Source organism: Ambystoma mexicanum, chromosome 12, assembly GCF_040938575.1.
Source record: "Ambystoma mexicanum isolate Mex_15411 chromosome 12, UKY_AmexF1_1, whole genome shotgun sequence".
Lineage (NCBI taxonomy): Eukaryota > Metazoa > Chordata > Amphibia > Caudata > Ambystomatidae > Ambystoma > Ambystoma mexicanum.
In genome coordinates this window covers 877,404,889-877,423,244 of record NC_090936.1, presented here as the reverse complement: position 1 = coordinate 877,423,244, position 18,356 = coordinate 877,404,889, and the positions used below count along the sequence as shown (strand labels likewise).

Sequence of the window (18,356 nt, the reverse complement as noted above, 5' to 3'; positions counted from 1 at the left end):
GAGAAGGAGCTTTATGTTTGAAAAAAGGTATTTCATTATTTCCATCGAAAGGCAGAAGCATACTTGATTTTTCTTGCTGTGCCGTCATGTCAGTGACATTTAAGTCTCTATTTCAGGATATCAGACGAGTAGAAATAACTTGGGAGATCTTTGCCCTTCAATGGAACGTACAAAGGAATGTTTCTCTTACAATTGGTTACTTATAAGGCACTTAATACCCATAGGTTTCCAAGCACGGACCCGGGGATTGAACCTGTGTTGCTCCGAGTCGTCTTGCTTCCAAGGCTCCTCCCGAGACAATTCTTGTGCAGAACACAGACATTGACAGTTCTCAAATACTGCAGGGGATGATTTACTTCTATGGCTGGGCTCAGCAATCCACCTTATGGTAAAATCTAGTTGGGTTTTTAGACTTACCAGAAAATATGGCACAATTTCTATGAAAGTCTTAACTAGAGAGTCTGTTAACGTATCTCAAATCTTCTGTGTGAATATCTTGAAAAACGAATAGATTTTACTTATCCGCAGATCGAATAGCCTGGCCTTATTCTGTGTATATAGTGTTGATTTTAATCAGTAAACATGCTCTTATTAACTTATTGTACTTATTTAATGTGTTCAATTAATGTCATTTTTAAATCAGTCTTTTCTTTTTTTCTCTAGAATTTAGCCTATGAAATTATTCTAACGTTGGGCCAGGCATTTGAAGTTGCCTATCAGCTAGCACTGCAAGCACGGAAAGGGGGTAACTCTTCAACACTTCCTGAAAGCTTTGATAGTAAACCTTCCAAGCCAATTCCCAAACCACGTGTTAGCATTCGAAAATCATTGGTAAGTGACAAAACCGAAGAGCTCTAGGGGCAACTAGTAATGAAATCAATCTGCCAATATATATCATACTTTGGAGAATACGTTGTTTTGGTAATTGCAAAATCATTTGGTTCATGGGATTAACATTCTGCATATGTGTGACAAAATAGGTGTTGTTTATACCATTAGTAATGATAAATATTAAGGGGTGTAAGGACAGTAACAAAGGTTATGTATGTGTTTATCATTAGTGAAAGAATGTGAGGGCTAATTCAACTTGAACTATAACAGGGTCTTTACCCCTGAAGAGGAATTTCTCTCTTTTACAGCATCTGTCAAAACACATTTATTATTTTCAAAATATTTTTGTCCTTCCTTTGGAATCGCCCATCATCTGTTGCACATTGTGTGTTAATGAGCCCCCCGCACACCCCGCCGGCTACATAAGGACTCTGCCCCAGCTACCTCCGCTCAGCCCTGGTAGGAGATCTAACGTCCTTCTTATGCGAACGGAAGGAGCATTCAGTCACTGCACAGACTACAAGAGGGACGTCTACCCCAGGCCAGAACTGATGTGTGCTCTTGCTCCAATTATTATATTTTAATTTGTGGGCCTCAAAATGGGTTCTACCCACAAAGCATATATTATCTTACAACCCTCATAACCTGACATTTTACTCACTGGTTCTGCAACCATTCCAAGTCAATTCTTGTGACGTTTCCTAATGCACACACAGGTTGAGAGATACAAAGACTATAGACAAGAGAGGCAAAAGAACAAAATTACGCATTGCTTCTGATTAGCTGCTCTCATAATATTAACTGTGCCAGTAATGTAGCAGAGTCAAGGACGTCCTACGTTATATGAAAAAGAAACACTTTATTTACAATTAAAAAATTACCTCAGTTTCTTCTCGCTCGATCAACTTAAGGTTCAAACACATTGTTATTTTCAACATTACCTATTGTCACAGCTCAAATCTCTACATGAGATGAGTATCAAGTCACTTCTCTTTAGCTAAACCAACTGGTATCATCAATACACCTTCTGAATACTAAAGCCCTTTAATGTTCAACACTTCTAAAGCAAACCAAGGTGTTCCACAACAAAGAAGCGATATTGTGCATAGGCACTCAAACCTATTTCTATTACTTCAAGAGCAAACCAAGATGCCCAATTACAATGAAGCAATACTGTGCATCTAATTCTTTCAAGCAATGTAAAACACAAAGCCACAGGACCTAAATTGCACACAATTCAGTCACGCTAAATTCAATGCATTTCAAAGCATACATCAAACATAACTTCAGGTGAGCCTCAGAGCCCACACCCCCTAAGTCCCTGGCATGGAATTGGAAGCAGCTCTGTTCTATGGCCTAGCCGCCTATTAATATATTTTTTCACTTGGAGCTCCCCCTTAGCATAAACGCTGTCACTGTTAGACGAATCCCTCAGCTTCTGGCTTATGGATAGGAAGTACCTCCTTAGTATATTGGCTGTAGCCTGCTACCACCCCTAAGCTTTCTGCCGAATTATCAGTAGAGTCTTCAAGCCGACTTATCAGTAACGGCTCCAAGAGTATTTTATCTATCTAACATGCCTGAATGGCCCTACCTCAAGGCCTCAAAGTTACGGGGGCTTCTTTCTTAGCTCCCAAGTGAAATGCTGTTGATTTTGCTAAATAGAAAATGCGATGGATCTGGTTATTATTAATATTATTATAATTGGTTATTTATAACACGCTTAATACCAAAGAGGTTTCTAAGTATGAACTCGGGATTCAAACCTGTGCTGCTCTGCGTCATGTTACTTCCAAGACGAGCATGTTGCCACTGAGCTATACTACCCGAACTATGGGTCCAACTGCGGTGGTCAGTCAAAAGGCCGAAAAAAAAAATATTGAATGACAAAAATATCGAAAAAAAATTGAATTTTTTATTTATTTATTTATTTGTATTTTTGGGGTCAGGTAAGTAAAAAAAAGGGGTAAAATAAAAAAAAGGGGGATTAGGGGGGGAACCCCTCCATTTCGAAAAAAAACGTATTGAAAAAAAATTCGATTTATTTTTTCGAGATTTTTTGGTTCGACCTTTTTTTTGGATATTTTTTTTTCGGTCTTTTCACTATAAACCGTCCACTGCCTACTTATTATAACTATATGTTTGCATAGGAATTAATGTACTGACTTCTCAGTCCAACTACACTACATATGCAAGCATGTATGCATGTATGATATGAGCAAAACAAAAAGGTGATGGCTGGAAGGTTTTGAATAAATCATAACCACGGGCACAGCTCTGGGCAGCCACCCAGACCATCTTTTTTCAGCCTGCCACACCATTACAGAAGGGGAAAAACCATATGCAAATCGGACTTGGTCCTACCCCAAAAAAGGCAGTCCAGCCCGAACTGCTAGGTCACATCCCTTCTGCACGAGACCATAAGCATCCCAGACATTTTTCAGCCTTGTTGGGCGTCATCAGTGACGAGTAGCTTGGGTCTCGGCCCGGCAGACTCGGGACCCACGTCTGGGCATACTCGTCCCACTCGATGTGACTTTAGCAAATTGAAAAGGTGATGGCTGGAAGGTTTTGAATAAATCATAACCACAAGCACAGCTCTGGGCAACCCTCCAGACCACTGTTTTTCAGCCTGCTAAGCCATTACAGAAGGGGAAAAACCATATAAAAATCAGGCTTGGTCTTACCCCGAAACAATATATGATATGGTCTGATCAAGCAGCTTAGCGTCTTGCTATGCTGAATGGTAACGCAAATGAATGAATGAATGAATGCTAACTCAAAAACACACTTGTATTTGTATCTGAAATATTACTAGTAAAACTCCTTTGCTAAGTAGCTGCTTTTCACTACAATGCTAATATAGGCCTCCAAGAGCTTTATTGAGCACTAAAGTGCTATGAGTATACGATTGTGGTGCTAAGAACTACAGTTGTTGTTTTAAGTATTGCTGTCTATACTTAAACATAACCTAATATATACTCGCATTACATAATATAGGAATCCCATTTGCTTCTCTCAATCAAGGCACTATATTCTACCTGGCATTTTAAAGCCAATGCTAAAGTAGGTCTTCTTTTATGTGGAGACATTCTGAAATGATATGGTGTCTTACCTATTGCTCTTAGCCTTGCACAGGGCAGAATGCGCAAGGCCCCATGGCAAATCTTTACGCAGATGATTCCCAAATCTTTCTATCTCTTTCTGCTTTCACTCCCTCACTTCAATCTATAATTTCTTCATGTCTCCTTGCGATTCAAGCTTGGATGACCACCCACTGTCTCCATTTCAGCCTGTCATAAACTGAGATAATGTTCTTCTCAGCTTCTACTATTCACCCCCTCTTCATCCTCCTTCTATCTCTTTTCCTCCCTCCTCAATTGTATCATCGACATACTGCCCGCAATCTGGGCGTCCTCTTCGATTCTTCTTTATCTTTCTCTACTCACATCTCTGCTATTTCTCATTTCTGTCGCTATCAACTTTACAATATTCGCAAAACCCATCTATTTCTGAACACTCATACTACTAAGTCTTTATTCTCCTCTGTTATATTTTCTCATCTTTTCTACTACTCTGCTATTCTTCTCAGTCTTCCTGCTTATCGACTGGCCCCTCTCCGCTCAATCTATAACTCTTCTGTTCATTTACTTCTTCATTTATCTCCCTGTGACTCCATTTCTTCTGCCTTACTTTCCCTCCATTGGCTTTCTTTTGACTCTTGTCTGTTATACAATTTTCTCTATTGTTTTTAAATATAGTGTAGAACATTGTTCACGGGTGTGATAAATACATATTCTTATATTCCATTATTCATGGGCATATATGTATATATACAATTAGCATTGACTGAAGCCAGTTGGCATAGTAGTCGGATGGGAGAGAGCGAGAGAGGAAAGCAGGGAACAAAACAGGATTAGCAAACAGTGGTTTTGGCATCTATATTTATGTTTTAGTTGCTGGTGGGCAGGTGATAGTGTGATGTGGTGCCTAGTATACAATAGTACAATGGTGGTCCATGTACCTAGCACCAACTGGCTAAAATCCAACCAGGCAGCAGACTACCCCAAGTGTGGGACCTGCAGTATGTGCACACATGCACTAACAAAACAGACATTGGAATTTGAGACATAGGCCATCCACCATATTCGAGAATTCATGAATTGCCAATCTAAATATGTGATATATTGCATAATATGTGTTTGCAAGCAAAATGTATATAGGAAGTACCATAGTACCATACGGGAGCTCAGGACCGGATAAGCAAACACCTCAGCATGCTGAATTCACAGAAATCCAAATACCCAATCTCCAGACACTGGCAAGAATCGCACCAAATAGATTGGAAATGAAAATATTAGATTCACAGGACTTAAAACAGTATCATGTGGGACTAGAGGCAGAGACCGACAGCTACAACTTCGCCAGGCTGAAGCTCACATAATTTGCAAATATAGTACAGTTGGCCATGGCCTTAATAACAACCATGAATTCAGTGTTTCTTTTGAACTATCCTATTGTTCAGTCTAAATGTAATTCAGTGTTATTGATTATACATATACTGACACACACACACCACCATTAAGGTGACTATATGCTTATTAGTCACAACACAACAAAAAACCATGGTACTTTACACTACCACGCCAACCCACACTACACCTAAGGGCTAGGCTAGCACTGTGCTATGAATGCTCTTGCCAGGCCAACCAACATTACTAGTGGTGTGCCCCAGAGAACACATATCAGTATGTACCATTTTCTACCAGGCCATCAATGTTGCTTAATACTCTTTCTGCAGATGCCTCCCTCTGGAACAGCCTCTCTGAAACTTGAGCAGAACCATCTCAGGTTCAGGAAGCTGCTCAAGACTTTCCTCTTTGCTTCTTCCTTCTCCCTTGTTCTTCCTTTCTGAACTCCTGTCTGTTAATGCACTGGTTACCTGGCTACCGTCAGAACCTCGGGCCCAGGTCCCTGCCCCACAGTTGCACACCCGCACTGCCGCCTGGCAACATTAAACTTTGGGGCTGTATCTGCACTCTATAGTCCCCTTACGTGCACTTTCAAATTACCTGCCGCCTGCACTTCTCCCTTGCTCTGCCAATTGTTGGCCGCACTTCCTTTTTATTAATATTTTCTATTGCTTTGTTGTGTTTTGTAGATCATGTTTCTTGCACTTGTCCCCCTTCCTTTTTCCCTGGCACTTCTCTCTTTTTCCCTCCTTGCACTTGTGCAATCTCAATGTCAGAGGGCCTAGTAAGATTGTTGTCTTGTTCCCCCTTGTTCCCTTACCATGCTTAGTTGCGCCTTAACAACACTTGTGTATAGGCGCGCTATAAATAAAATATCATATCATACTTAAGGATGGCAGACACCCTTATTTGCCAGTTCCTTAAAGATGCAAATTCTACCTTCCAACCCACACATCCAGTGTTCTAAATAACAAATGGTAAATACCTAAAGATGCCGGCCACCTTCGCTTACCATCGCCCCCTGTATCTTTCCACCAAGGCCATTACATGTCATCAGTCTCCTGCCACAGCAACCACATACCATCAGTCTAAGCATACCATGTAAGGCATACAAGCCGAGTCAATCAATGTTCATCTCCAGCCAGAATCAGACGTGTGATAAGACAAATTACAGTAAAGCACGCAGCCAGAAAATCTTTCTTACCAGGCAGCACCAGCTCATAAAATTTAGAATGAACCCCAAGTAATTTGCAGAATCACCATCACTGTGTTTAAATTGCAGGTAGCTTAATACATCTAGACGGGTACTAGACACCCCCCACCCCCATTTTCCTATGTACATAGCTAGAAATAAAACAAGGAAAACATCCTCCAAGATGGCAGCCTTCTGTGCATGGCTTTGACCGGAAGATATCCTGAGTCACTGACCCTGATTACGTGACTATGTCGATCACATGACCATACATAATAAGTAAAGCGGCAGTCTGCCAATCCACAGAAGACTACCTTATCCAACGGGACGCACACAGAGAACCAGCTCCCTCATAGAATGAAGAGCCCGAAGTTGGGCATCAAAGGTGAGAATTCACTCCTCCGAACCCCTCACACATACTGATGTACTTAGATAGTATAGCATTTGTAAATCAATGTCCTCCAATTAATTTCTCCTCTCACAGAAGTTCGCACTTCTACACTATGTGCGAAACCATGGACCCCAGAATCATCTGACCAACCCTAAGTAGCGGACCACATATCAATATCACCTTGGTAAGACAAAACGAGATCCCCTGACACATCTCGATCACCAGGACAATAAATCACTAAACCCCAACCCACAAGGTTCTGCCCAATCCAGAGGCATGACTCACTGCCCAGCGTATACTAAATCTGCACATGAGACCCATAAAGTGAATAAATCATGCATGTCATCAAACCCTCTATTGCGAAACACCCATACACATTGTCAAACAATGCAAGCACCGGTAGAAGTAGGCCAAATATATGTGATGAAGCATGACCCAAGCACCTCAGAGAAATGTCACACATATGCTCCCACCACATACATCGACCACTGTTGTACTATTATATACTAGCCACCGCATCACACTATCACCTGCCCATCAGCAACTAAAAAATAAATATAGATGCCAAATATTGTTTACTTATCTTGTTTTCTTCCCTGCTTCCCTCTCTCCCTCTCTCCCCTCCGACTACAACACCAATTAACCTCAATCATTGCTTCTTGTATGTATATTTGCCCATGAATCATGGAATTTAACAATATGTATTTATCACCACTGTGAACGATGTTCTACAACAAGTAATGTAAACATATTTATTAACTTGCAACCATGCTCTTGAACTAGTCAATGTGAATTGCTGTTGTCTCTCTGGTAAAATAATTCCTCACTAAATGCCACAGCCTTGATAAAGAATCTTAGGTCAAAACGCGTTGTTGGCTATTCTGTTCCTTCACAAATGCACCACTGTTTCTATCATTATAATTGTAACCTGTCGCAAGGACAGGTCCGACACCAATGTAATGCTACTTGTGTATACTAAATGTGCGGTCACATTGCCAACTAATGAAACACAGGAAATAACTTCTTGACAAACACTGCAAGTGCAAAGTTGCCTTTGGTCCCTCTTTTCTCTAAGTTAACGTCCCGGGGCACTCAGGGTGTCACCCCAAACCAAGGCACGTGCAGCCTGCTCTGTTGATACCCCTCCTCAATATACTTGATATATGCCCAGTGCAAGTGCTTGCGTGGTTCATCACCCCCTCACCTTGTTCTCTTGTTTTTAAATACCTCTGTGGTCTCGCCCCACCTTACCGCTCCTCTCTTATTTCCTTGTATTCCCCCTCTCTTTCTCTCAGGTCTCAGTCCCAATTTCTTCTATTCATGCCCTGTGCCCCCTATGCTTCATCTTGCTTTTGTTCCTTTTCTCTCTTAGCCCCTAAATCCTAGAACTATCTCCCTTTATCTATCCATTCTATTTCCACTTTCCCCCTTTTCACGATTCGCCTCAAGGAACATCTGCTCGCTGCCTGATCAAGATGTCTTGATGTGCTTTCAATATGTTGTACTGTTTTACAAACATGTTCAATGCTTGGCGTAAAGTGCTATAAAAATACAATAAAATACAAATACATAATACAAATCTGCAAGTCTACACCCACTTATTTAAAATTCCTCTAGGGTAACAACTACAAAAAAGCTTCTCATCGGTCCACTTGTGCAGCACAGAAACACAGAGGCAGAAATATGGTGCAAGAGTTTTTCTTGAATATTGAGGGACCTAGGGTTACCCCTCTCACTTTCTTCTCCATTGGCGGACCCTCCCTAGCACAGGTGTCCTTAGCCCTGGTTATTTCTATTGATCACTATCCCCTACTGACTCAATTCTATTCAATCACTAAGGGGGGACTTCCCTAAATGCTGGCTATCTGACTCCCTTACAGACTTCCTAACTGTACCTGCTCTCATCCACTGGTAGTGCTCTACAAAGGGGTTGATCTCGTAGATTTTAGATTTAATATGCTCAGTTTAATTTGCCTGGTTACATGGGCACCTTATCCAACTACGCTACGCTACTCCTCTGCTCCAGGCTTCCCTTTCTCCGATGTTCCACTCCGCCTCTCATCTACACCCAACCTTTGATAGTTTCACTTCCACTTAACTATCTCCTCCCACTACCACTACTCTTTCTCCGGTTACCACTACTTTTCTCCTCCTGCTACCACTCCTCTCTCCACTACCACTACCCTCCTATTGCTATCACTACCCTCTTTCACTTCCACTACTCTCTTATACAAGCATCTTCCTCTCGCTTTGTATCCCTCTTCTCCAATGCTCTATCTACACAGATCTTTCTGCTCACTTGTATCACAGAGCAAAACACAAGAGGTGATGGCTGAAAGGTTTAGAATTAATCTTAACCACTGGCATTGTTTTGGGCAACCCTCCAGATCATCGTTCTTCACCTGCCAAGCATTTACAGATGGGGAAAGACTATATGCAAATAAGGCTTGATCCCACTCCGAAAGGGGCAGTCTAGCTCGAACTTCAAGATCACATCCCTTCTGCACGAGACCACAAGCATCCCCATATATGTTTCGACCTTGTACCACAAACATACCACAGAACCTTGTTCACGTCAAGAAAACACTCCTTCATCGTCAAGGTTCCATGTCATTTCATCGCCTGCCTGTTCATCCCCAGGCTTTTTAATGTGCACATTCCATCGAATGTGCTCATTGTTTTCTACCCCCCCACCCCCAAGCTCCCCTCCAACACTTATTTTTTGCTATTGCCCACCCGCCCAAACCCTTATCTGCCCTTTCCCACCCCCCCTAAAAAATGTGATGAGCATATTCGATGTAATGGGCATTTTAAAAAGCCTGGGGATGAACAGGCAGCCAATGAAAGGACGTCGTACCATTGTCAATACTGCTCTCCTCCACCATCCGTCTCTGATTCTCCTATTTCTTTTCCTCACTGGTGTTGTGTATGTGTATAGGAATAGAAATCGAGGGGCCAAGCCCTGCCCACTGCCTCAGCCCGGCCTGGCATCGATGGGTCCTTTGGTTGCGGTTCAGAGGGGTTTCTGGCTCTGTGAGGACACCAACGTCCAACTGGTACACCCAGCGTGTCAGCCCCATCATTGGTCTCCTGGGAACCGCCAGGTCTCTCTGTCCTGGAGATGCGGCCAGAACTGTGTGTACGGTTGGCTCTAAGCAGATATGTCGAGATGCTGGCATCCCGCTGGAGTCTTCCGGAGCCTTGGTCGAAAAAGGACAGGGTCTTGGTTTTGCACTTGGAAGTCAGGTTTGGCCCCTGGAGACCTGCACAGAAACATACTGGCACACTGGGACGGGCCTCTCCCTATCCTACTGCTCAGAAGTTGAAGCTTCTTCAATTGTTCAACAAGGTTGAAATATCAGCCTTGTGTCAGTACATTAAAGTACTACTACAGTAAAGTAGAGTTGTATTCTCTCTCTTGTAGTGTCCTTTTCTGCTGAAAGTGGTTCGCATGTAAGCACTCATTTTGTGAAAGCACCCTGTTCCTTGTTTTAAACATTGATTTTACCCCATCTGTTACAGCGGAAACAAATCGTAAAGTCCATTTCAACAGGCATATGCTTCAAAATGCAGATTACTACCAATTTGCCTCAATGATTGCTAATTCTTTCCCCTAAGAATATTCCTTTTGCTGCAATCAGCGCTGAGGTCCCTAACCCGTGCCTATGATTATGATATGATATGGCATTTGTAATGCGCCTACACACAAGTGTTTCAAGGCGTGACAAGGCAAGGAAGGGGGAACAGAGGGAGGACAGAGACAACAGTCTTACTAGGCCAAGTGACATTGAGATCGCGGAAGTGCAGGGAAGAGGTGCGGGGAAAGGTGCCTGGGGAAAGGGGAGGGGGCAGTGCTGTACATGGGATCAAAACAATAACAAGAAGTGCGGCCAGCAGGTGGCAGATGGAAGGGTAAGTGCAGACAGCAGGTGTCCAAAAGTACAGGTAGGGGGACAGATATAGACCCAAGTGCAACGGTTGCCGGGAGGCAATGCAGGTGTGCAACTGGCCGGGCAGGGACCTGGGCCTGAAATCGGAGGGTAGCCAGGTGACCAGCGCAGTATCAGACAGGAAATCAGCAGGGGAGAGGAAGAGAGAAGGCAGAAGTAAAGAGCAAGGTCTTTAGGTGCTTCCAGAACCAGAGATGGTTCTCCTCAAGTTTCAGAGAGGCAGGGAGGCTGTTCCAGAGGGAGGTCCCAGCCGAAGAAAGAGATCTACCACCAACTCATTGCTTGGAGAAGTGACTGGCGCTGGGGGAGTTGGAGGTGGAGGAGTGAAGAGCTTGAGTAGGAAGGTATTCATGAAGAGAGAGTTGGAGGTATTGAGGACCTAGGCCCCAGAAGGCCTTCTAGACAATGCAGAGGGTCTTGAACATAATCCTTGCAGCCACTGGGAGCCAATGCAAAGATTTCAGTGCTGGAGAGATGCGATCCCTGGGCTTGAGGCCAACGACAAGTCTCGCAGTCCTGTTCTGGATGAGTTGCAGAGGGCGGAGATTAGAATCAGGCAGATTTAGAAAGAGGCTGTTACAGTAGTCCAGCCTAGATAAAACCAGAGCTCTAGAGACAGTGAGCTTCTGGGGAAGGAGAGGAAAGGAGGAATATCTGAGGAGGTGCAGTTGGTAGTTTGACTTATTAGAGACGTCAGAGATGTGAGGAGAAAAGGAGAGTGTGGAGTCGAAGATGACCCAGAGGTTCTTAGCCTCACAGGTAGGAACAGGAAGAGGGCCAAGGGAGGCCGGCCAGAGAGTGACAGGAAAGGAGGGTGCAGGTGTGCCGATGAGGAGAATCTCCATCTTCCATTAAGGCAGAGATTGTTTGCGGCACAACACTCCCTATTCATTGTCTTTCTTCTGCCACCTCTTCTATTTCCACTACAGTTTCTCTATTACCCTATCTCTTTTTGTCTTGAAGTCTCTCTTCCTCTGCAATATCTAACTCCTGGCCCCATTATGCGATACCCTGAATTCTGAGTCTTTCCTTGCAGTTTCTCACTTTTTCTAAAGTCTCCCTTTTTTCATCTCCAGTCTCTCGATAACCTTAGAAGTATCTAGGTTGAAGGCCCTCTGTGCAATTTTCCTTGCTTCCTCTGCACTGGACAGGTATTCTGTTGCCCCCCCCCACTCCTCTATAGTTTCTTGATCAACGACTATCTCACATTCCACTACAGTTTTTCTCCCCTTCCCCCACAGTCTCATTTTTCTGTGCAGTCTTGCATTCTGCCTATTTCCCCTGCAGCCCCCATCCCCAGTAATTAGTCTTTTCGTAATGATGCTTTGTTTGCTATGAAACACAAAAGCAAGGAGTGAAAAATAACAGAACAAATGAAGGAGGCAGATCACTTTAATTTGTAAATTGAAAACCTCTTAGTTTCCTTGTTTTCAAACTGTGGTAAAATACCACAGCATTCTCTAAGTGCCATTACCAGTATCCCTCTACCAGAGAGAATTGTGCCCTTTGGAGTACATAATGTTCATTAGACAGAAGTGAAATTACATAGCGGTCAATTAGTTCCTCAAAAGCCTCCCCTGTTATTGCCCTCTGGGCCGCATTTGTCACCAGGGAAACCGGGATCATCAGTCCCCTTTGAAGCAAACTCATGGGGGCCCTCTGTTTGCTTGAATCTTTTTGGGGGGGGAAACATACCTTGATTTGATATACATAATGACTGCGAGGGAGGTCCTAACCTACTTGTATGCAAGTGGCAGCCAATGCTGAGCCAGGATGTCTTCGGGTTATTATATATATTTTTAAATAATGTATTTATATTTCAGATTTCTCAACAAACAAATTAAATTAGCAACCGTCTTTGCGCTGTTGTGGCACATCAATCGGATCATAGCATATTGATATTGTTAATAATCATAGGCAACTTAACGACTCAGTGCCCTCTGTACTCTCCACAATTATTGTATCTCTTAAAGGTTCTCTGTGGTAGATTATGTTTTTTCCTCTTCCCCATGATGCCACTGTTAAGGGTTCTGCTGTGGGTGATCTATTGTTCAATAAATGAGTGTCACAGCCAGGATATCAACTGACAACTTGATGCACACTTACAGTTGCCTTCTTCCTCCTCCTTCTGTTTTTCTCTGTCACTGTCCTGTCAGCTTTTTACTCTTTGCGAACCCATCCAACTTGGTCTTTCATTTCACCTCTGCTTATCTCCTCCCCTTCTAGCACCTACAGTTTTCGGCTCAATAGCTTTCCTTTCTTTACTTCCTCTTTCCCATTCTTTCATTCAACTTCCAATGCCCTTTTTCTCACTATCTTTTACTTCTGACCCCCGAGTCTCCCTTCATCACCACTTTCCATATTCTCTCTCCCTCTGCCTTTCACTTGCTCTTTCCCTCTCCTTCACCTTGGTTTCTCCCACCTTGACTGTCTGTTTTCCTCTCCACAACCGGACTCAAGTATTCTACCTTTTTGTATTATTATTTATTGTGCTTGGTCTGTTAAAACCTTTCACAGATAACATTGCCAAACTATTCATACTGCAAACTTTTACAGAATTTAAAAGAGATTACAAAATATAATTTTGGAAATCAACATCTAAAATCCTATGTACAAAATGAATCGCCGCTATAGTGTATTGAGTATGATTCAGGGTTTCAACCACAATACAACAGAATCTGCATAGTCTTTCCTCTATGGGCACCTTCTGCCTAGAGCCAATAATCTTCCTGGTTGGATATAAATTTAACTTATGGCATCAAAAAGCAAACATCCATTTCCTATTTGGGAACTTCCTCAAATATTTATGTAAGGTTTTTACTTTTTTTTAAAAAAAGTTTCTTTTTATTAGATTTTCATGAAATACAACACATAGTGACCTGGCAACTTGAATCTCCCCAACATCCCACCTCCCAGCCCAAATCCCTTCCCTCCCTTTCCCTATACTCACGTATCCAGAGCTCCTCACCCACCACACACCTTCCCCCTACCCCATCAAGCCTGTAACCCCTTTAGTTCGTAATGTCTCTTCTCATTCTCTTAACAGCTGTCCAACACCTTCTTGCATCTCACCACTCTCCACTCCCCTTCAGGCTTCCCATTCATCAATTCACTGGGGCTTTACATCCAGGGTCGAGGCCAGTTCATTCACTAATTGCCCCCAATCCGTATCGAGCTCGTTTTCCCACTCAGGGTCATTATGCTTGTGCAAGTACTCCACCTCAGCTAAGCCCATCTGTGAACATCCTGGAGCCATTGCCGCAGTGACGGCCCGCCTGCCCCTTTCCATGAGATTGCTATCCACCTCTTAGCTAGGACCAACAAGAACCTGGCAATTTTACTGCATGTTTTATACCTCTTTTGTCCTGGTGAGAGGATCCACAAACATACACCATGCGTACATTCATAACTGCTCCTCAGTAGATCACCTTCTCCCAATATTTGGCAATAACTGGGCAATCCAAAACCATATGCCAGAAGCCGGTATGATCCTGCCTGCACCGTGGACATTCATAAGCCACAGACAGATTTATTACATGCAGTCTCTCCGGCGTCAAGTACACCCTGTGCAAATAATGGAATTGACTGAGCTGGAACCGTGCATTTCTAGATATTTTTTTAACTTGTTCCCACATCTTAGACCATGTTCTGTCTCTGATTTGCGAACCTGTGCCTCTCTCCCACTTTTCCTTAGCCACCAATTCCTTATCCGCTTGTGCAGCCTGCAGAGCCATGTACACCCTGTATATCCTCCCCCTAACATCCCCAAGTTCCAACAATGTTTGCATTAGAGGACTTGTCTCTGGCTCTTCTGGGATGTCTTGCCACAGTGCAGCTAATCGCTGCACAACTTTTGCATATGTAAGGAAATGGCCTCTTGCTACCCCGGATGCTTGCCTCCATTCATCAAGCGTCAGCAATTTCCCTCCCATGAAGAAAACCCCCCTTCAACACTCCATCGCCAACACTCTGGATATCCTTGCCCCTGTCATGAGGATCTGCATGAAGCCTGACTCCAAGCTCAACACCTGGTATGATTCCGACCTAGCCTCTCTGAAATGCAAGAGCAGAGCTTCTGAGCAGAAGTGGCAGGCTTCGAGCACATCCTCTGACAGACTGGCCTGCCACCTGCTCCAAAAGCAATACAGACTATCCATCCGCTCAAAGAAGAAGGCCTATATCCAAGCCCACATCTCTGGGGCCACTACCAACGCGGCTGAACTGTTCAAAATCTACAAGGAACTTGCCAATCCTACTGAAGTCTGCATTTCTCCTCTGCCTTCCCTGACCCTCTGCACTGCACTGGCTCTCACTTCATTACTAAAACTCAGGACATCCTGTCCTCACTCTCCTCTACACCACTCTCTTCCCCCACACCCGATCACAGGCCTCCCTTGGCCCCCATCTTCCTTCCCCTCCTACTCTCCTCTTTCTCTCCCATATCACCTGATGAGGTCAAGTCCGCTCTATGAAAGTCTCATCCAAACAGGTGCTCCCGTGCTCCTCCAGAACTATGAAGGACAAAATTGCCTCCCTGCTCCAGCCTTGGCTGATATCTGGAATCACTCCTTTGCCACTGGCTCCTTCCTGCTACCCCTCAAGCACTCCCTTGTGCACCCTCTCCTAAAATAGCCTTCTGCCGACCCGTCCCTGTCTGGCTAACTACTGCCCTATCTACATTACCCCCTTCCTGGGCAAACTCTTGGAGAAGCTGGCCATCTCCCAGCTTATCTGGCAAACTGAATCTGTTATTTGTCTCCATGACCACCAGTCTGGCTTTTGAGCAGCCAGAGGCATGGAAAATGCACACCTGAAAACCCATGAAGGCTTGCTCTCTAATCTCGATTCCAACTCTCCTTCCGTTCTCATCCTTCTTGACCTTTCCTCTGCTTTTGATAGTCAATCATGCCACTCCTATAAATCTGCTCTGTGATACCCATGGCATCACAGACCTGGCTCTGGACGACCTGCTTCCTTTATGACCGACCTTCTGAGGTTCAACAGGGCCCTTTTTTTCTCCTCCATCATACTCTCCACCGGTTGTCCCTCAGGGCTCTATCCTCTCGCTCTGGCTTTTCAACATCTACCTTGCCCATCTGGCCCATTTGATCTCTGCCTTCTCTCCTAACTTCCAGTGTTGTGCGGACGACATGGAACTCTCCTTCAAGTTTCTCTCCTCTCTCATTCCTTACTGTCTGTCTGCTATTCAGGCATGGTGCGCTGCTAACGATCTCTGACTTAATGCCAGTAAGACTGAGATTCTTCTCATTGAACCCAAGCTCCCTCCTTCCCTCCTACTCTTCGGCCGCCCACCATGGGCCTCCTCCGGTGAGGCAAAAAACCTTGGTGTCATCTCTCTCCTTCTTTCCTCACATTACGGACCTTGCCAAGAAGGCCCACTTTCAGCTGCAATTCCTCAGAGGCATTCTCCCTTTCCTCACGTTCCCCCAGAAACTCAATATCTCCAGAGCTCTGGTCCTCTCCAGGCTGGACTACTGCAACAGCCTCTTCCTCTATCTGCCTAATTCCTCCACCCCCTTCAACTAATCCAGAATAAGACTGTGAGACTTATATATGGCCTCAAGCCCAGGGACCGCATCTCTCAGCCCTTAAATCTCTCCACTGGCAACCGATTGCTACGAGGTTCAAGTTCAAGACCCTCTACATCATTCACAAGGCTTTCTGGGGTCTGGGACCCTGCTACATCCAACTCCCTCTCCCTAAATACCTCCCTGCTAGAGCCCTTCGGCCTTCTAGCTCCAACTCTATGTAGATCAGATGCTTTTCCAAGCAGAGAGTGGGGGTAGATCTCTCAAGTCTGAGAGGGGCAGGGAGGCCATTCCAGAGGGAGGCATCTGCGGAGGAGAGACGGCTCTCCTTAAGTTCCGGAAGCTTCTCAAGACCCTCCTTTTCTCTCTGGCCTTCCCCATCTCCCTCCCCTGCTAATGCCCCCTCTGCCTCTTTTGGACTGGCTGCCTGGTTCCTTCTGATTCTTACAGGGCACCAGGCCCTCCTCGACCAGTCTACCCCTGCACTTGGTCTTCCCTGATGCCCCCCCAAACTGCACTTGCACATCCGAGCTCCCTCCCCCACACTAGCCCGGCTGGGCCTGCACCCCATTGAGCCCTTCCAGCCCTTTCCCCTCACACTTAGCACGTGGACCTCCTTTCCTTGCACTCTCTGCATTCCCCTGGCACTTGTCCACCTGGCCTCCCCTTAGCACTCGCCTAATCCATGGGCCCCTTTTCCGCCCTTACCCTCGCACTTGTTACTGCACTTGCACGATACGAATGACACAAGGCCTAGTAGGACTGGTTTTGTTTTTTCTTCATCCCATCTTAGTATCCCACCACACAGGCCTTTTACCTTCATCTTCCCAAAGAGATTTTTTCACACTTCCCGCACCACTTTAAAGATGTTAGTAGCCCCCTTACGGGATTCCACAGTAATTCCATACCCTGTATGTCTTCTGTGATCCCACCCAGCAAACCCGCGATCTCGCCTCTCGGGTCGTGTTGTAGTGGGCTACAGACTGTAATTGTGCTGCCATGTTGTATAGTTAAAAATCTGGCATATTCAGTCCTCCCCCCTCGAATCTGTGCTGTAGGGTCTTCATGGCACGCAGCACCGCCCTGTGTTCCATAACAATTCCCCTAATGTTTTGTCCAACATTCTGAAAAACTCTTTTTTATGGTGTATGGGATGTTAGTGAAGAAATACAACAGCCTACAGAGCACCGCCATCTTACAAAGAGCTACCCTCCCCATTAGCGACAGGGCCAGCTTCTTCCAGAACTGCACTGCATCCCCTATCCTTGAGAGCACGCAACCCGTATTATAAACTAAATCTTCTTCAATGTCATGGAAGACCTGCATGCCCAGATACTTAAAGGACTCCTTTTCCCATCTGATCCCCCAATCAGGGAGAAGTTCACTCTCCTTTGTACTTAGGGCCACCAAGGGGAACAAAAATGATTTCTCTCTATTAATTTGGAACCCTGATCATTTCTGAAAGTTGTCCAGAATCTCCAGGATAATCGCTACATTTTCTAGAGGTTTGTTCACATACAACAAAATGTCACCTGCATGGAGAGAAATAATATGTACCACTCCACCTGCCACCTGGGATATAATTCTGAAAATACCTGTCATGGGGATCGAGTGCCAAAGCGAATAGGATCGCGTACCCCATTCCAGTGACCAACCAAACGATACCCACCCACCCGTCTTGACCTTAGCCGTCGGGCTATTGTACAATAATCTCAGCCATCTCAGAATCTCGCACTTTGAATAGCCACGACCATTCAAGCAAATCAAATGCTTTGACTGCATCCAGCGCAGCCAACTCCATCTCCCTCTGCGAGCCCCTAAGTCTATGACGTGATACAGACCATTAATTGTTTCTTGCGCTTTTGCATGAGCATGATCTTTTATTTAGTTGTATTTATATCTAATCTGATCAGTTTCATGTAAACTTCCAAGTCACTGAAACTGTGCTGTAAGCCTATTGGGGATTGATCC

At 44.5% G+C, this 18,356-nt stretch overlaps 1 protein-coding gene across 2 annotated transcripts in view; it reads left to right on the top strand.

The window, feature by feature from the left end:
* The window catches only part of ANKS1B (ankyrin repeat and sterile alpha motif domain containing 1B), an 806,556-nt gene that overhangs the window by 770,661 nt on the left and 17,539 nt on the right, over nucleotides 1-18,356 (top strand). For both annotated transcript variants that reach the window (XM_069629362.1, XM_069629363.1), the window contains exon 8: nucleotides 664-831. In XM_069629362.1, the coding sequence (XP_069485463.1) occupies nucleotides 664-831 (168 nt within the window). The remainder of the gene's footprint in view (nucleotides 1-663; nucleotides 832-18,356) is intronic.